The 21744-nt window shown below is 35.8% G+C and overlaps 1 protein-coding gene across 1 annotated transcript in view; it reads right to left on the bottom strand.

Annotated features, from left to right (window-relative positions):
- LOC123674047 overlaps positions 1-21744 on the bottom strand; it is a 226372-nt gene that overhangs the window by 116621 nt on the left and 88007 nt on the right. Inside the window, exon 2 of the mRNA XM_045608871.1 lies at positions 1260-1509. Within this exon, the coding sequence (XP_045464827.1) occupies positions 1260-1509 (250 nt within the window). The remainder of the gene's footprint in view (positions 1-1259; positions 1510-21744) is intronic.

Raw genomic sequence — 21744 nt, 5'->3', positions numbered from 1 at the left:
TTAATAAAATTAAATTCAAAGGTCAAGCGACTAGATTATTTCCTGAATACCTCGAATTCACAACAAAAATATTATTTGTCAATTTATTGATAATAAATTCAATTGGACAAATCCCACCTTTGTTTACATAAACGTAATTTTCAATTAATATGACGCTTCGCTGTTATGTTTGTGTTTTTGTTATCGATATAAAAACAGAATTGGCATGTTTAATCTCCAAGTTCTATATATTTTTACCTTTCAGTCACAAAAATTATGAGAGTAATGACATAATAAAGAGTGCTTTTTTGGAGATATAGAAATTCAAATTGCAATAAAACAACGATGGATTATTCGATTGACATGAATTTTATTTATCCGCAAGATAATCTTGTGGCATTACAGTTTGAATATGATTTCTGGCATATGACCGCCACGGCTGGCTCGGATGTAGTCCAATCTGTACATCCAATTTTCGATGACTTTTTCCAACATTTGTGGCCGTGTATCGGCAATAACACGGCGAATGTTGTCTTCCAAATGGTCAAGGGTTTGTGGCTTATCCGCATAGACCAATGACTTTACATAGCCCCACAGAAAGTAGTCTAGCGGTGTTAAAACACAAGATCTTGGAGGCCAATTCACAGGTCCAAAACGTGAAATTGGGCGGTCACCAAACGTGTCTTTCAATAAATCGATTGTGGCACGAGCTGTGTGAAATGTTGCGCCGTCTTGTTGGAAACACAGCTTCTGGACATCATGGTTGTTCACTTCAGGAATGAAAAAGATAGTAATCATGGCTCTTTACCGATCACCATTGACTGTAACGTTCTGGCCATCATCGTTTTTGAAGAAGTACGGACCAATGATGCCACCAGCTCATAAAGCGCACCAAACAGTCAGATTTTCTGGATGTAACGGTGTTTCGACATTCATCGCTAAATAAAATAAAATGGACCTAGTGCGCGATACGTATTCCGCACAGAACTATTATTTTCGAAATGAAATTGCACTATTTGCAAGCGTTATTCAGGCGTGAGTCTATTCATGATGAATTGCCAAACCAAACTGAGAATAAATCACTTGACAGCTGTTAAATCGGTCTCCATCTTGAATAGTTATGCCAACTTAAAGTTATATACCTCGAAAAAAACCACCCGTTACAAGGGAAAAAACATGCGATAATGTTTCAAAATAATTCAATGAATAAAAATGAATGAAAATATTTTCATCCAACAATTGACATCAAATTTTCTGTAAATGTGCATGATCATACTCACTGCAGAGTGATATTGCCGAAGATTACTTCGTGCCCTTCTGAACGATGAAAGGACCAGTTAACCGTTATGTCTTCAACGCCCTCCTCAAGGCTCGTCTGGAATTTTCCAATTCCTTGACAATTCCCGAATTCTTCTCTTTCCATCTCGCTTACTTTGTCCCGTGCGGAGAACACTCCAACCGAAGTGCCATTTATCTTCGACGTTAGGAGGATATCAATCGAAGTTGACGACCTTATTCTGTTGACTTTCACTGGAATAAAACAAACATGAGTCAGATGGAATTGTCAAGTGTCCGTTTTCTTTGGTGCTGTACCAACAGTGTGGGGAAAAATGTGAAGAACAATACTTCATGTCGAAGACACTTGATTGACAAACCACTTTTTCGAGGACATGTAAGAGCTATGTGTCTATATCGATAACTGATTCTCGAATAATACAATGATAGAGGATCATACACCAAGGGGAAAAAATGCATGACTTTTCCTAGTTGCGTTTGTAGACCAAAAAGTGCTCGAGGGTAATAAAAAGCATTTCCTAGATGTATATAGTATTTTTCCACGTAACGACGATTTTAATTGAAAATATCTACAAATGAACAGATCAATTTTTTTAAGTAATTGCACAAGTGCATCAAAATTACCGATAATTTTGCATGACAGCGTGTTGTCATAAAAACTGCATGAGTTCATTTTCATTTTTGGAGAAAGAGCCCGACACCGAAGGTAGAGGGCTCTTTCTCCAAAAATGAAAATGACCGAATGCAGTTTTTCAAAGGAAACACGCTGGAATGCGAAATTATCCGGTCATTTTGATGCACGAGTGTAATTCGGGGGAATATTTCCCGAATAAAATGTTACATCACTTGTAAGATGTCTAAGAACATGGTGAATGCACTCGTCAAATTTTGAATGCAATGACATTCAACCAAATTGAAAATATTAGTTTTAGTTCGTGGCGGCGCCGCAATGTCATACTTGTCATTTCCGTTGATTTTGATTGGATACATTAATTAAAACCCGATACTGACCAATCAAAGGCGATGTGTAATCGAGTATGATCGTGCAAAGTCGTGAAACAAAACACGAAACGTTAACTGGAATTAATTCAAATATTTGTAATAGAGAGAGTTCATTGGTATTTCAATTACAAGAATTGCTTCCATAGATCGTTCGCCATATACAAAGAATTTTTGACAGGAGGGAAATATTCAATATGATAATTCAAGTTCAGGAACATCTGGTTGGCATACATGACTACCATATTAAGATAAGGATAGCCAAATTGCTTTTGTTTTATAAAATATATTGCAATGATGTGTGATGAAAATTTCGAAGACGCTGCAACAAAATAGTGATGGATTCACGGAAAATTGTTGAAGGAATGTTGTGCTTGATTTCTGATAATACAAATAGATGAAATTCATAGCAAGAGTATATTACTGATATATTTTGTCGAGAAGGCAAACCATTTTAATGCTTCATCACTTTAGTCACATCGTTCAATTCTAAATGACCTGCCCATTTGTTGTTGCGTTTGACACGAGTCTTGATCAAGTAATGCCTCCAATTCTATATCTTCGAAAACCCTTCTTTCTTCCACCGTCATGCTGATCTTCGACATCAAAACCACCGTTCTTGAAGCGTTGAAACCACTCTCGGCACGTACGTTCACTAATAGAGGCCTCATCATAGGTATTTGAGAGCATTCTATGAGACTCAGCCGCAGATTTCTTCATATAAGAGCAAAAAATTAAAAACTCTCGCAAATTGACTAGAATTTGGTTCGTAAACTGACATGTTAAATTGAGAATAACTTTATGATGCAGACACAAATCGAATAATTATTGTATGACATCTACGGTCTATTTATTTCGACTACCACTTACCGCTACAGCAAAACGGAGAAGCAAAGTTGTACAGCTAATACAAGTGCAGAAGGCATTCTTCCAATACTTCAAAATGATATAATTCACTGAATTTTCATTGAAATTCATGGGATATTTCTATAAAGATCGTTTACATCAGGACAAACCTACAGAATTTCAGAGCAGTATTCAAAAGAAACAAAATACAAAAATGCTTGAGACGCTATCGAACATCGTGAAAAATTTTTGATATATGATTTCAAAGTTCCACTCGAATTCCACTCGCAAATTGCATTCCAGACTAGCCTGAACCATTTTAATGCTTCATTACTTTGTAGTTGGATATTAGTCCAAAAATAAAAAATTCCTACTAGAGAGTAAAATGATTGATTACCAATCGAAGCTTCAGATAGAAATTTTTGTTAAAAAAAATTGATTTCAATTGAAAAATAAATTACTACTATTTTAGGTAGCAGCATTTATTATCATTGTTGTGGTTTTAAGATCAAATGAACTGCTGATTATAGATGATGTCCAGGACTTGAGATCAACCATTTTGATATCTGTGAATAATACCAAAATTTATATGGAGCGATTTCAGAAGACGTTCAAAGAAAACCTTAATTTCTAAAAGAAAAAGAGTTTTCCAATAAGAGGTTTTTTTCATTAGCCCGCTTTGGACAAAATTCGCTTACCTACTGAAAATGGCATATGCTCTCTCTAGTTATTAGTATATTATTCAACGAGCGGTAATGTAGGTCATAACTCACGCAGATGATGTTTGCAGCACGAGCCGCAGGCGAGTGCTGTAATTCATCAAGTGAGTTATGACCATTACCGCAAGTTGAATACTATACTTTATCTACGACTATATCAATAAATACTAAGAAAAAAATACAGACTTAGAATTAAGACAGAAGGAACGGGAAATAAACATAATGTGCTCGATCCCGTACAAGAGAGATGGGAACTTAGTGCTACCAATCACAATCGAACTAGCTTCGGCTAGCTCGAATCCAGTACATAGTACAGACATAGAAACCTTAATAATTGCCAATAAAAATGCATTAAAATATACCAAAAAATATTCCCTGTAAACGATTACGATTTTACTGCTACACCAATCTTGAAAATTTTTTCAAACTCCTTTATATTTTTTCGGGCAATTAATTCTGTATGGTAACATTAGCTGTTTGTCTTTTGGAAATGTATACCTTTATAATATTTCATCTTCACTATCTGAATTAATCGTTTTCAGCAAAACATTCACAATAATTAGATATCAACTTAATTTGAAAACGTCAAAAGTGACATTCCCTCGGACATTCCTCCCCTCAATAACAATAATGGAATGTTCCCTTTCGGCCAATCGAACAGAAGCAGAGAGTTATAAGTAGTGAGTTATTATAAATCACGCTGTTTGTTAATAGATACTATTAATTGCTCAAAAGCAGTTGAATAATGAGTTTATAATTCAATAGGAGTAGATAAAATTATTTATCTACTCCTATTGAATTATAAACTCATTAATCAACTGCTTTTGAGCAATTAATAGTATCTATTAACAAACAGCGTGATTTATAATAACTCACTGCTATAACTCACTATTATAAATCGGAAAATATGGATCTGTGCTTCTATACTTCTCTGCTTCTATTCGATTGGCCGAAAGGGAACATTCCATTATTGTTATTAAGGGGAGGAATGTCCTAGGGAATGTCACTTTTGACGTTTTCAAATTAAGTTGATATCTAATTATTGGGAATGTTTTGCTGAAAACGATTAATTCAGATAGTGAAGATGAAATATTATAAAGGTATACATTTCCAAAAGACAAACAGCTTATGTTACCATACAGAATTAATTGCCCGAAAAAATATAAAGGAGTTTGAAAAAATTTTCAAGATTGGTGTAGCGGTAAGATCATTAAGTAATTGTTTACAGGGAATATTTTTTGGTATATTTTAATGCATTTTTATAGGCAATTATTAAGGTTTTTCAATAAATTTCTATGTCTGTACTCTGTACTGGATTCGAGCTAGCCGAAGCTAGTTCGATTGTGATTGGTAGCACTAAGTTTCTCTTGTACGGGATCGAGTACATTATGTTTATTTCCCGTTCCTTCTGACTTTATTCTAAGTCTGTATTTTTTTCTTAGTATTTATTGATATAGTCGTAGATAAAGTATAGTATTCAACTTGCGGTAATGGTCATAACTCACTTGATGAATTACAGCACTCGCCTGCGGCTCGTGCTGCAAACATCATCTGCGTGAGTTATGACCTACATTACCGCTCGTTGAATAATATACTATTCTCTTAGGTTACACCCATCACATCACACATAATAAACAATTCCCCAATCTATTTTCAATTGTTGCATTTGAGCCAACATATTCTTCCATTGCATTGATTAATCATGATAATATGCCAGAATCACAAATCAGTTGCTTCTTTCCAGCCCAAAAAATGAGTATATTATTTTTTTTTCAAACGTACCATAATAACGTCATTTCTCGACTGACAGGATCATCGAAAAGTTCTACTTTTCCTCCGCCGGAGGGAAAAATACTTTTCCCTCCGGCGGAGGGAAAAGTGGTTGCTACGGAAACGATTAATTAGTTACCATGGACAAGAATAAATAATTCTGATTTAAACGTCATTATTTGAACGAACGAGTGTTAGAATAAGCCTTCTGTACTAGAATTATACATTATTTTCTCTAATTCACTGCATTCTTATCGAATTTAATGGAATATTTTCAATAAATATCATTTACTGATTTTTGCATTGAAAAATGTTGGTTGGCAGAACAGATGTCTGTATCACAAACTCAAAATTCAATAAGTGTTGAAGACGCAATTATCAATGAATACATTTAAATATCTGATTTTGGAATGAACTAGATTCCTCCAGAAATAAAAGCATTGCGATAGATGCACGAAATAGAATAATTCCCCAGAAGTCAAAAAAATATTGGGAGAACGAATATACAAAATTCAACTAATGGACCACGAAAAATCATCCTATTTATAATAGAAAACGTTGTTATCGCATATTTTGAATGTTAAAGCAAAATTCATGAAAGTTCAGCTTTATGGAAAAAAAAAACCTATTCGATGTAATGTTGTATACTCAACCTGTAACGTTATATTGATTTCGACAAATCATTCAAAATGACAAGCTTTATTGTAAAGAAAATGTATTCCAAAAAATTTAAGGTTTTAGAATTTGAAGACATTGAACAGTTTTTGAATTTGTTGATGTCAAGTTATGTATATTATCTTCGATGTTATCTGACATTTCATAATTTTGGAACAAAATTGCAGATAATATTAATTATCAGATATTCTAGTGCATGCAGAAGAATCGAGATGAGCAGCATGATTATAAATAATCAATCATCTGCCTCTCACCTGGCAAATAAGGTTATTTCTGAAATCTTGGCTAGCTATATTCCTGCATCGAGTAGTCAAAATTTGAACGTTTCCATTATAAATACAATTTGCAAAGGTACTACAAACGTAACCACTACATACCTGGACTATCATTCCATGTAGGGATGCATTATGCATTCTAATGTAACAATCAAAGTTTTCAATAATTGTACTTTCAATGATATGGACTGAGAGTTCATTCAATCTTCAAATTATTATAGAATGAATAGAATATATCAAAACAAATCTCATTTATTTTCATAAAATCACATATTAGCACAATTGCAGTAATTCTTCTTTAGTAATCAAAAATATAAGTGCATTAATATTGTTGATGAGAATAATAATTCTCTCAATCATTTTTTCTGAACACTAATGATATTTATGCTAAAATTTTTAGGTTAGTTATATTACAATATATTTCATCAATGCCTTTCCATAACTTATCCGTAAAGAAAACATTGTAAACAATATTCTTCATCGAAAATATTTCTAGTTATTTCAATCCTTTTGGTTATCCAATGCAGTTATTAAATATATAAATAAGTATGTGTGGATTGTACATATTAGTATTTTCGATTTTTTTCACCCTGGAGAGTTCAACAATTCTGCAAAATAAATGTAAATAGTAGTCATACGAGATGTAATAATTTTGCTTGATTCTACCTTCCATTTTATGAAACAACTTCTTCTATACTATTAGATAAGTTCGAGATAACATAGGATCTACTTGATATAGGTATTTCTATTTAGGCAAGTTCCAGGAATTTCGATATTACTATAGGTGTAGAGTAGATATTGTATTTGTTATTGTTCACGACTTGACTTCTGAGCAGAAATGAAAATAAACGATGAAGTGACAGATAAATCCGTGACGGCTGACGGAGTCAGGAGTACCAACATATGATAATAAAATATAACCATGAAAGCTGTGCAAATCTGATATATTCTCGTACGATTTTGTTCAGAATTTGATTGTATGAATAACAAAACGTTTGAAAAAAAAATAGCATATTTCATTCGGAGTTGAAGTGACTTTTCATGGCTCGCTTAAATTCCCCGCCTCACTCCGTTCGGCGGGGAAACATAAGCTCGCCATGAAAAGTGACACTTCTCCTCCTTGTGAAATAATATACTATTTTATATCTCTTTTATTCATTTCTCATATCATTTCATTTTTCATATCTCCTTGATTTCTGTGGTAGTAAACTTTCGTTTATTGTATGAACAAATTTAAAAATTTCAGGTAGAGTATTTTGGAATTCCATATCTAATATACTTGATGCAATACTTGGTAATCAAAAAGTATTGATTTAATATGACGTTTTGAAAAGTGCAATCAACATGACACTCAATTCGGTGATGGATTGAAATTCAGTCAAAATGTTTACGGAACTCAGTTGTTGAAGAATTATTATGACATATCAAGTGATGGAATGGATACCAACATTTTGTGAACAAATTCCAAATTGGATGAGCAAGATCCTAAAGCAGTCGTGGAGAAAGTCATTCCCACTAATCATAGAAAAAAATTACTTTGTTTTATTATAACTGCGATGAAGCAGGAGTGGACTTGGTAAGCACTGTATATTCTAATGCTTGAATGAAAAAAATTAATAAATTTCATTCGCAAAATTTGTTTGCTGCGTCATTTTTAGATGAAAATTTTTCGTGTATACTTCTGAAATAATTTCAGTGAAAGCTCCTGCTGAGTCGAGCTATTGGGAATAATATTTCATAAGCGAAAAATGCTAGAACCTAACCCTCGATCGAAATAATAATTCTTTGCAATTCTTTCGAAAGCACTTCCAATTGTCCATGATAAAATACCGACTTCTCCCTCACGGCAGCAAATGCGAAGGAAGAAAATCGTCGGAAAACTTAGAAAAAGTGGAAAACTGCTCGCTAAGTAATGTTTTCCTCATCTTCTATCTTATAACGGAAAGAAAAGTTGCATCTTGTACGAAGAGACTTTTTGTCTGCTGCTCGACAAACTTTTTTCCCCTCCATTCTACCAGCTTGTTTTTACGAGACATAATGGCAGGAGCAGGTTGAAAGCGAATTCGAGTTGACCTCTCCTCTTCCGTCAACCGCCACACCAGAATATCATTTCGAAACTTTGTTTTTCCAGCTGAAATAATCGGAAAAGACATTTCATCTATCCCAGAGGCAAAATGCATAAAGAGACTTTGAGCATCGTGAATTTTGATGAGATTGAAATGATGGAGCTTACGACGTAACGCTTTTTGTCAGGGTTTTCCCTGTAGGTTTTGTATTTACTTCATTGAATAAGATAGATGTCGAGTTTCTTGGGATTCACTTCACCTTACGTACAATTTGCATGTTGTATTATTGATGGGATTATAAAATACATTGGCAAAGAACTTTTCACCGTTTTTTCGAAATTCGAGGCTTTATTGTGAAAAACTGGTTATACATTTATGATTCAAAGTATTGTCCATCGCTGGCCACTACTTTCTCCCATTTTTCGGGGAGCGTACGAATCCCGCGTTAAAAAAACTGGTCATCTTTTGAAGCGACCCACGAATTGATTCACTGTTTTACTTCTTCATAAGACCGGAAGTCCTGATCAGCCAGGCTGTATGCCATTAATCAAAACAAGTGATAGTCCGAGGAAGCAACATCTGGAGTATACGGCGGGTGGGGTAGGACTTCCTATTTCAACATTTCCAAGTATATTTTGACCACTTTCTCCACATGTAGTCGAGCATTGTCAAGCTGTAAAATCACTTTATCATGTCTCCCGTTGTATTGCGGTAGTTTGTCTTTCAATGCTCGCCTCAAACGCACTAATTGCATTCATAACGACTGCCTGTGTTGTTTCAGTTGGTTTTAACAAATCATAATACACTACGCCGAGCTGGTCCCACCAAATACTAAGCATGATCTTGAGACCACGGTTTAGCCATCGACGTGGAAGCAGAGCCGGGTTATGACCATGATTTTCTGCGTTGTGCTAATGAACCCATTTTTCATCTCAAGTCGCAATGAAATATAGAAATCCTTTCCGTCTTTGCCTTGCAAGCAGCTGTCCACAAGCGAAGAAACGCCGTCCATATTCTCTTGGCTTCAATTCGTACGGCACCCAATTTCCTTGTTTCTGAATCATTCCCATGACTTTCAGACGTTTTGAAATGGCTTGTTTCGTCACTCCCAATGATCCTGCCAATTCTTGTTGTGTTTGATATGAGTCTTGATCAAGTAATGCCTCCAATTCTGCATCTTCGAAAATCTTCTCTTTTCCATCCCCATGCTGGTCTTCGACGTCAAAATCTCCGTTCTTGAAGCGTTGAAACCACTTTCGGCACGTTCTTCCACTAATAACAGCCTCACCATAGGTATCTGAGAGTATTAAATGAGCCTTAGTCGCAGATTTCTCCATATTGAAGTAGAAAATTAAAACCTCCCGCAAATGACGAGAATTTGGCTCGTAAGCTGACATGATGCAGACACAAATCGACTGATATTTCGATTGCGTTATGTTTACAAATGCCTAAGCTTATTGTATGACATCTACGGTTTATTTAGTTCGACTACAACTTACCGCTACAGCAAAACGGCAGAAGCAAAGTTGTACACCTAAAAAAAGTGCAGAAGGCATTCTTCCACTACTTCAAAATTATCTAATTCACTGAATTTTCATCGAAATTAATGGCATACTTCTATAAAGATCGTTTACACCATGACAAACCTACAGAATTTGCAGTATTGAAAAGAAACAAAATACAATGATGCTTGAGACTCTATCGAACATCGTGAAAAATTTTTGGTATATGATTTCAAAGTTCCACTCGAATTCCAATCGCAAATTGCATTCCAGACCATCCTGAACTCATCCGGAAATAGTGAAGGTAAGCTTTGGGCCTGCGCAAACAGGAAATTCTCATATCTAGCGTTGGGAATACCCGGTTTTGATCTGTATGTATCTTCAGTTCAAACAGGAACTGATTCCATAGGAATTTCAACTCTTCCTGATAGAGCATACACGTTGAACACGTGGTTCAAACGTGAAATTCCTGAAGGTATTCTATCGAACGTTATTCCTTTTCAATGTTAATGAAATTTGTTATGTATGTTCATAATAGGTAAAGAGTCATTACATAGAAATTTCAGCTGTTCTAGATATAGGATAAGCGCTGAGCATGCAATATAAAATTGTCACCATTCTATACAGTATGTCTAATTTCAAAAGGGCTAAACTTCAAGGGGACATCGTACAAGTTATTTGCAACAAAAAATGTCATATAACACATGGTCGAAATTATGACGGTTATTCTTCAATTTAACCTTTCTTTATTTCATGAAATATTTCAAGTTTTTCCATAACATCAATTATACCTAAGTTATCCTTGTAGCCTCCCCAACGCTGTTAAATCTGGAGATCTTGTTGGCCAACGAATATTTCAATTACTTCAATTAATTAGTGTACTATAGTGTACTTTGCCTATGCTCAAATTTTTGTATTTTTTTTTGTAAGTTGATAGGTTTCGCCTCAACTCTTGTAAAGTTTAAATCATAATAATAATAATAATTATCTGAAGTTCCCAGATTATCACTTGGTTGATTTACCGTGAGAAATTTTCTATTTTCGAAATAATTGATTTGGTTTAAACCACAACCTCATAAACTCAACTGTTTTCAAACTATAAGAGATAATTGGAAAATGAAAATGTTTTTATAACTTCTTTATTACTGGAGATATAAACATGAAACGAAAATATTCTACAGGCTTTTTTTTAGTAGAACCCGTTGGTGTAATCATTTGTTTTTTATTGCAATTAGTTTTGAAGTGATAATAAAAACTTGTGTTTCTTCAATGTTATAAAAGTTTCAATGACAAATTTGACGTGAAATTTGAAGGAGGTGTTAGTAAAACTCATTTGCTGTCGATTGAGCCATATTTATTGATGAACGGAAATCAACAGTTTCCAAGATATTTTAGTTCTTTATCTAAACTGTTGATTTTTGATTATCACTAAATATGAGTCAAACGACAGCAAATGAGTCATACTTACACGTCCTTCAAGGTTCACTTCTAATTTGGAAACACCCTGTATAACATTATATATAAATTTCTCATCAAACTATAAAATCATCAAAGGTTTCGTTCTGAGGTCCCCTCACTAGACAACGAATTTGTCTACAGTGCAAAATAAGTAATTAATTATGGTAAAAAGTCGGAAAATCACTATGAGGAGCCCATCTGACGTAGAATTATTGATGCTGAAATTTCCTCTGAATATTTTACGATATAATCAGAAACCTTAATTGCAAAACCCCCTCTTTACAGATCGTTAGTTATGAAATTAATAATAAATCCTCTACTCTCTGCTTTCTCCTCAGAGAAATATAGTGCGTGGAAGCTTCAGGTTTCATGTCAATTAAAAAATGAACAAATTGTAAGGATAAATCTGGAAAAATAAATCTAAGCAGATTTAATTGAATAATAGATGCGATTCCCAGATAAGATGAATTTTTCTCAAAGATGTTACTCGATAATGAGGCAGAACTACAATGTTTCATCACACAAATCAAAAGGCTGAAGTGGAATGGGCAAACTTGGGGAACCGTATAACATTTTCGGAAGTTTAATGCACAGAAAGAAACTTTACGAGTGCCTTAATCCGATAAATATCTCGGTTGATGGTTAATCTCGATGGAAGTTGTAAATTGCTCTTACCGTTTTCAACACGTTCCAGCGTAATTTGTGAGATGAGTAGCGACTTAGATTGGTTTGAAACGATTTAGCAAGATTATAGAGCGGTGAACAAAAGTATCAGCCATAGAGTAATGAACATAGAGGAAGTATACGCAAATTTTACATGGTTAGATTACGTTGTCGGATTGTGTTGTTTATATTTTCAAATCCACAATTTTACTATAAGGTGTGTGAATAAGTCTTTCCCGTTTTTTGTAAGAGATGGCGCCACCAATACTGTGCGAGTATTTAATGGTTACATATGTCATAATCAAAGCTCATTCATCTGTCAACAATTCCACACTAACACATTAGTTGAAATTTTTTCGCATCATAAATTTTTGAAATCGTGAAAATGTCGAAATTTGAGCCGAGTCGACGTCATTTGCGGGAAGTTTCACTTTATTGGTTCAATTTGGAGAAATCTGCTGCCGAGGCGCATCGGTTGCTTCAGGAAGCTTATGGAGAAGGTTGTGTCGATGATTCAAGTGTTCGCGGATGGTTTCGACGCTTCAAAAGTGGCGATTTCGACGTGGAAGACAAGGAGCGTTCCGGGCGGCCGCAAATCTTTGAAGATCAAGAATTGGCGACTTTGCTTGATGAAGATTCGTGTCAAACGCAAGAAGAACTTGCTGAAGCATTGGGAGTTGACCGAACAACCATTTCCAAGCGTTTGAAAGCCATGGGAATGATCCAAAAGCAGGGAAATTGGGTGCCTACGAACTGAAGCTGAGAGACGTCGAACGGCGTTTTTTCACTTGCGAACAGCTGCTTCAGCGACATAAAAGAAAGGGTTTTCTGCATCGTATCGTGACTGGCGATGAAAAGTGGATCCGTTACGATAATCAGAAGCGAAGAAAATCATGGGGACTACCCGGCCATGCATCATCATCGACGGCCAAACCAAATATTCATGGCGCCAAGCTCATGCTCTGTATATGGTGGGACCAGCTAGGTGTGGTTTACTATGAGCTTCTGAAACCGAATGAAAGGATCACAGGCGAGGTCTATCGACGACAATTGATGCGTTTGAGCCGCGCACTGCGAGAAAAACGGCCACAATACACCGACAGGCACGACAAAATTATTTTGCAACATGACAATGCTCGCCCACATGTTGCACAGCCGGTGAAAACATACTTAGAAACGCTCAAATGGGAAGTCCTACCCCACCCGCCGTATAGTCCAGACATTGCTCCGTCTGATTACCATCTCTTCAGATCGATGACGCATGGCCTGGCTGACCAGCACTTCCATTCCTACGAGGAAGCCAAAAAATGGGTGGATGACTGGATAGAGGCCAAACCGGTCGAATTTTTTCGCAACGGGATTCGTATGTTGCCAGAAAGATGGGGAAAAGTTGTAGCTAGCGATGGCCAATACTTTCAATAATTCATTTGTAACCATTTTTTCACAATAAAGGCTCAAAATTTGAAAAAAAACGGGAAAGACTTATTCACACATCTGATATATGATTATGAATGTATATTAAATTGAATAAAATATATTTATTCGTCTGATTCTCGATCAAATATGCAAATTTGAATATTGGGAATCCGCTATTTTACCTAATTTTCGAATTTATAATGAGCAGAATATGTCTTATTTTTTGTATCTACCTGCTGAAATCCAAGGTTTGGCAACTCTCCTCTCTCTCCGCTCTCCTAGTGTCATCGATTTGTTTTCTGAATTTCTGCTATATTTAGGTATTCATCTCAATATATTTTGATTTAATATGAAACGTTGATTCACTATGGAACATAAGAAGTGCGTTCTTTGTGGAGAAACTCGCGAATTGAGTGAAATATCGCATCACTGATATGTTTTCATTTCCGCGCGCTTCATGTCTAATTTGATAGTTCATATTAGGGACAAAATTTGCTTACTGAAAATGACATATGTTCCCTCTATCTATGTTATTACTCTGAGGTATCAACCAACTGAAGTTGGGTTAAAATTATCTAAACATAAATACATTGGCGAGCAAAAAAAAAGGTTACTAAGAATTTAGTGTTTTTTCTAATTGATTCAATCATATTTTGTTCTCCATCTACCTTTCAAGAAAATCAATTGAATATGCGCAAAATGTAGACGCATGTAGAGTTTACGTTTAGTTTTTTCATTTTGTTATGTTGGCAGTGTTGTTCTGTTAATTTTGACGAGACGCACTTGCTCCCAAATGTTTTCCTCCGTCTTATTGTTGAAATGGAAATGTTGTTTTAAATTTCGAGTGCCTTTTTGTTATTTAATTCAAGGTGGACGAGTTGAATGGCTACTAAATGGAGTTTTTATGTCGAAACGGAAATATCTTCAAGTGCTTCGTGTCGAGAAGGAATTCCCTTCGCTTTTACCGATCCGGAAGTGTTGGGTCACCCTCATCCTTTCTAAGACGATGGTATTAGGGAGAAAATTTCAGTATGCAGAGTTTTATAGGTAGAGCTCGATGCTTCAAGGTTTCATTCCTTGAACGTAAGTCCGAAAAAGCTCCGTTGAGGGTATATGAAGTGTGAAACTTTCGAGAGAGCATCGATAAACCCTTTTTTTTTGAGCGCACGTTTCCCGAACACAGCGCTATATCATTTCGTCACGGTGTCTGTATTTTTTCAATTCACGCAATTTTCTCCAACAGGGTATCATTATGCTGCATTAGAGCTACCTACTCCATTTTCAAACTGTTTGGAAATACACAGGGCGCACCAAAAAAGTGTAAATGACTAAACATATGTTCTTTCTAACGGAAGACCCTTTTTTTTATTGAATTTTCAGATTGCATAGAATAAATGTACCCAAGTTTGTTCGAAGATTCATATGCTTATAACTTGCCGTTTTCGAGATGAACTGCTACACATGAGTTAGGGATATTGACTTAAATTGCAAAAAAATATAGTTTAAATGAGATTTTTGTGATGAAAATTCATATTAATATGATTTCAAGTTGCAGGAAATAAAATTAATTTTAGCCTGTAGTAAAATAAAGAAATGTTATTCTCAGAGAATTCGAGTATTTCAAGACTATCAATACAATGTATGGCCTCCACGGACATCAATAACAGCTTGACATCTCCTTAGCATACTACACACGAAGTTGTTGAACATTTATTAAGAGTTGGTTCCATAAAAGTAACAGAAGCTCTCTCAGATCATTTAAGGATTCTGGGGTAGGTTGATGATTATCTAATCTTCTCTGGAGCATATTCCATGCATGTTCTATGCAATTCAAATCTGGTGAGTTATCGTCTAGAAATTGAAAAGTTTCACCAAAAGCAGCGTGAAAATTTGGGACAACATTGTCAATGACATGCTCCCTATAGTGTAAGGCGGTCATATTCCCAGGACAAATGTGTAGATCTGTGCGCCCGTTGAAACTTATTCCGGCCCATACCATGACACTACCCCCTCGGAGTGGATGGACTTCTTGGACATAGCGACGATTACGGGGTATGCGTGGTATTGTCATAACCCTTTTTCTTCGAGAATCTGAAAATCGTCCATATCTGGATTCATCAGTGAAAAGGACACTACGCCAATGATCGTTCCAATTGATATGTTGCCTTGTCCATTCTAGTCTTTGACGCTTATGGTCACGTGTTAATGGAACTGCTCTTAATGGACGTCTAGAATCTAGATTCACCAAGCCTTGGTCTTTCCAACACGGAACTTGTCTCCCTGAACCTATTCTAAAGTGGAGATATTACACTTTAGCTGACTTGGATCCTTTCCGCTACAAAAATCTGAGTTAGGCCACCCTGTAGCATTCCGATAGCCCTATTAGCCTAAGCGTTTGTTAATTTACGTTTTGGCATTTTCAGAAAACTCGTTTCAAATCGAAGCCGTTGATAAACTGACTCCATTTCAAAATAAAAACATTCATGAAGCATATGCAAAGAACCAAACTTCCGAAAAAAAGCGACAGATTGACGAAATGTCTTATACTGATTTTTATTGGATCGATTCAAGTTGTTATCGAGTTTTAAATGATTTTACAGCGATTTTCTCGAAGATTACATATTTTTCGAAACGATTGAATACGATATCCCTAACTCTTGTGGAGCAGTGTATTTCGATTTCAAAGAAATTCATAGTAAAGCATGATGCTTGTTGAATTCCAGTTCATCGAATATAGAGAATTCATAGCCTAATTGTCTCTGTGTTGACGATCAAGTGGAATTCTGTACGAGGTCTCCTGCTTCTCTTCATAAACTGTCTACCCCAAACTCTTGGGAAATAGAGAAAGAGAAGATAATTCATTCGGAGAAGTGGCAGATGTACACGCATTGAATAGAAAATGAGTTCTGGGGCATTAAAATATATAGACATCATCAAATTATTTTAGGGTGCCTTTCCATTTGGGATATGCTCCCAGTGACTGAGATTTATTTATGGTATGATGTTAAATGCTGAATACGAATCAAGCTATCTGTTTGGAAGGATTTTTTTCTCGTACAATGACACAACATATAGAGTGATACTCGAGAATGCTAAATTTTAAATATATCGGTGTACAACTTTGATTCCACCGTGTTGTAATAGATGACTGTAGCGACTGTAGATACAATGAGCTTAGGTATTTGTGAACATAACGCCATCGAATTATTGGTCAATTAGTTTCTGCATCATAAAGTAATTCTCGATAAAACATCTCTGCTTACAAGCCAAATTCTCATGATTCGTGGGAAGTATTAATTTTCTGCTTTAATATGGAGAAATCTGCGACTGAAGCCCATCGAATGCTCTATAGTACCTATGGTGAGGCTGCTATTAGTGAAAGAACGTGCCGAGAGTGGTTTCAACGCTTCAAGAACGATGATTACGATTACGTTTTCGATGTTGCAGAATTGGAGGCATTACTTGATCAATCAATTTGCAGGATCATTGGGAGTGACGCAACAAGCCATTTCAAATGCCTGAGAGTCATGAGAATGATTCAGAAACAAGGAAATTGGATTCCGTACGAGTTGAATACGTGAGATGTTGAACAGGGTTTGTTTGATTGTGAACAGCTGCTTGCAAGGCAAAGACGCAAGAGATTTCTGCATCGCATTGTGACTGTATGAGACAGAAAATGAGGTTATAACAATAATCCCAACTCAGGAAATCACGTGGATATCCCGGCCATGATTCACGTCGACAGTCGAACCAAATATTCACGGTTCCAAGGTCATGCTCAGTATTTGGTGGAACCAGCTCGGCGTAGTGTATTATGAATTGTTGAAACCGACTGAAACAAACACAGGCAATCGTTACCGAAGGCAATCAATGCATTTCAGCCTAGCAATGAAGGCAAACGGCCGCAAAATAAAGAGAGACATGATAAAGTGATTTAAAGCATGACAATGCTCGACCCCATTCTGCGAAATTGGTCAAAACATTCTTGGAAACGTTGAAATGGGAAATTCTACCCCTCTTGCGGTATTCTCCAGATGTTGCTCCCTCGGACTATCACTTGTTTCGATCAATGGTACGCGGTATGGCTGACCAGCACTTCAGGTCTTATGAAGAAGTAAAAAATTGGATGGATTCGTGGATCGCTTCAAAAGATGACCAGTTTTTTCAACGCGGGATTCGTACGCTGCCCAAAAGATGAGAGAAAGTAGTGGCCAGCGATGGACAATACCTTGAATCATAATTGAATAACATAGTTTTTTACAATAAAGCCTCGAATTTCGGAAAAAAACGGCGAAAACAAAGTTGCACGCCTATTTGAATAGAACAAGAAGAAACCCTTGTCTAGAATTCAGATGATAATCTCCAGAATGAAACTCTCGTGGGCACCCAAGATCTTTCATTTCTCATTCCACAAAATGAAAAACTCCAGAGCAGGATTTTTTCCCATAATTCCCGTTCAAACAACTTTTTATCGAGTCGATAAAACTTTTCGTCCTCGATCGTCCCCCTTCCAACGATGTTATGAGCGAAATTAACTCGATCTCCCGAAATTAGACGTACCAGAAATATTTTTTTATCTGATGCTCCAAAGTCCTCGTCGTTAGGTCGACATTATCAGCGGATATCTACAGACAGGGGGCTGGTAAAGTTCGCCGACCTGTCGATATCCTCCAAATTGCCTCCTGGCATGTCCTGCATAGGAAGAATGTGTGTGTTCCGCTTCAGAATTCACGCTCGATGGGGAGGCGCTATGAACCACCATCACGTACCAAGCATCTCCTCTTAGTCTCAACCAGTGGCGACTCGTGAATTTTATAGTGGTCGGTTTTCGTGATTACGCTTTGAATAATTCCATGAAGACTTTGTTTCCCAGCCGGAAATAGTGGTGTAGTACAACTTACTTTATCCTGAATAAACGACGGTTGCAGAAATTAGTTAAGATCTGGCGTGAAGATAGAAGCATTTGTATATAATGACATAAGATGGTTCCATTCTGATCCTAAGTCGTATTTTAAAATCCTTATTAATTATAGACGAATTATTAACTCTTTTCACACACGAGGCAGTGTCTGGGTGGAATTGACTCCATTATACATAGGCTTACAACTTCGCTTCCGACGTTTTTTTCCGAAATTCGAGGATTTATTGTGAAGTGACATATTGTCCAATGCTGGTCACTACTTTCTCCCTGGAGAAATACAGCAATATTTCCAAGTATATCTTAACCGTAGCATTGTCATGCTGTAAAATCACTTTATTATTATCTCTTGTTGAATTGCGTCCGTTTGACTTTCAATGCTCGGCTCAAACGCATCAATTTCGTTCGATAACGATCACCTGTGTTTGTTTCAGTCGATATTAACAACTCATAATACACTACGCCGAGCTGGTCCCACTAAACACTGAGCATGACCTTAGAAACCTGAATATCCGCTTTGGCCGTCGACGTGGAAGCATGATCCCGGCCATGCTTCCACGTCGATGGCCAATTCTGCATCTTCGAAAACCTTTTCTCTTCCACCGCCAGGCAGGACTTCGACGTCGAAATCATCGTTCTTGAAGCATTGAAACCACTCTCAACAAGTTCTTTCACTAATAGTGGCCTCACCATAGGTATTTGAGAGCATTCGATGAGCCTCAGCCGCAGATTTCTTTATAATATTGCAGAAAATTAAAAACTACCGCAAATGAGAGTTTGGCTGACATATTTAATCAAAAATAACTTTATGATGTAGACTTGAATCGACTAGTTTTTCGATGGTGTTATGTTTACAAATACCTAAGCTTATAGTATGACATCAACGATCTATTTATTTCGATCGTTCACCGCTACAGCCATCTATTGTAAAATGGCGGAAGCAAAGTTGTATACGATATATAAAAACCAATTATAATCTGTATTTCAGAGAAAACTCAGTATTTAAATTCTGTTCAATTTAGAACTTGCGTGTATATTGAAAATAATCAATTCAAGACTTGTGAAGAATTTCTTGTTGATTGCCTCATCAAAACATAGAAAATACAAGCAGCATATAGAATATAGGTACTTAATATTTCCGTAGAAATAAATCTGAATAGATTGAAATTAAGTTTGCTTATATAAAATAATATATCAAATATTAATTCGAATTTCAAGAGGATCAAATCAATAGAAATTCACATCTGGATGAAATAACCAACAACAATAACGACATAATAAGAATTATGTGGTTATGAAGATTAGTTTTCTGAACCAGTTCTCACTTGAAGTATGCTACAATACGATTTAACACAATCATATTTCAAAATAAAAGGGCTGAATCTTGAAATCTTAGTCCCTTTTCAAGATGGAAAAACTGAGATAGATTTTTCACAAATATCAAAATATTTCTTGAGTTTAACTCTATTTAATCAAGCCTGAGACTCCGATCTCCATCATTTTGAAAGTCTTTTCAGTTCCAGGTTACTCTATTAAATTAGGTTTAAAGGATTCAGAATAAAATAATTTCAACCTTAGTGTTGTTCGCATATTCTTGAAAATAGATATCAGGCAAACTCATCTCCTAAGTGTCTTTATAAAAGATATATATTAATAAAAGAGTTTCACAAATAATGTGCCGACATCCTCTAACCAAGAACACGTTACTACCATCTTCTACAAGCAGATGTTCAATATTTCATCACGGGAATTTCAATTTATTATGTTTTCTCCACTGGGAAAATTGTTATTGCTCCTACTCGTAAAACAAAGATGACGCCATCACCGAACGTGATGTTTTATTATTACAGTTCTAGTACGAGGCAATGAAAATTTCAGTTTTATACCATGAACATCTGCATGTCTAGAACCTTTTTATGTGGATACGGAGATCATTCTCTATGAATTTGAGTAGGTTTCATTATTCGGCCTTTTAAAGGTGATCGTATAGTTTGAATTATAGTTTCCTCGTTTTGCTTACCAACACATTATTCTCTCATGTGAATAGCAGCTCTTTTGCATATTCAAACGATTATATGGTTCATTCAGATTTGACTATTCAGAGTTTATCTTATTGCAGAGCCTCATTCAGCTTCAAATATATTATTAATGACATAAAACGTAGAGTGATTCAGTTAATAATTGAGAATATACAGGAGTATCATTTTTAGTAGAATGAATGAAGGAATAGCTGGAACATCAAATGAAAGGTGGCGCAGAGCAGAAGAATATTGTAATGGCGACAAGGAGAGGACAAACGTAGCATTGGTAGATCATCATTTACACGATGGAGCGTTAATGTAAAGAGAATTGCTGGAAATTGGATAAAGAAGGCTCAGAACCATAGGACATGAAAGAACCTAGAGGAAGTCTAATGACTGGAGAAAAATGATATAACAAATGAAAAAGTAGAAATGAATACCAGATAGAACAAGTAGAAGACAAGGAATGGTAAAGCGGGATGGTATAGGTAGATTACGTCTGAGATGCTCAGATATCTACGAGAAAAAAAAAAGAGGGTGAACATATGTTTAAGAAAATATGTCAAAGGCCATGAAATATAAATGAAATACCCAATGAGTGGAAGATGGTTATGATAGTAGCATGAACCATTGAAGGTTTATGAGACTATAGTGAAGATCAAACTTAGGAAAGATATTGAAGACTCATTGGATAAAGCTCAAATTGCTTAAGGAAATAATTTCTCTTTGAAATGAGCAATCACCCTCTGAAGGTATGATATGGGTTACAGATTACAGTAAAAATTATGTAAGCTATGAGTTGCGTAAATTGCGTCCTCTATAAACATAATAAGTGTAGGTGTAATATTCTGGCAGTCTGTTCAATTGCCCCCTTTATTGATTACATTATGTTATACAACTGGGTAATGAACAATAATCTACATAGATTAATTATGAACCGAAATGGCTGAAGTATGTGATTTCATCATTACCCAAAATTTGCATAACATGATCACAGGATATTGAATGATCGAAATAATGCTGCATTTGTGTAGAAATTTGTCATTATATGGATTAACGGAAGTTTCTAGAACAAGATTATTTTAAAATAGTTTCCTGGATGTAAACGCAACTTTGTATTGGAATTCGAATATGAAGAAAG

Source organism: Harmonia axyridis, chromosome 2 (genome assembly GCF_914767665.1).
Source record: "Harmonia axyridis chromosome 2, icHarAxyr1.1, whole genome shotgun sequence".
Lineage (NCBI taxonomy): Eukaryota > Metazoa > Arthropoda > Insecta > Coleoptera > Coccinellidae > Harmonia > Harmonia axyridis.
The sequence above is the reverse complement of the archived record's forward strand: the minus strand, read 5'-3'. Positions and strand labels throughout refer to the sequence as shown.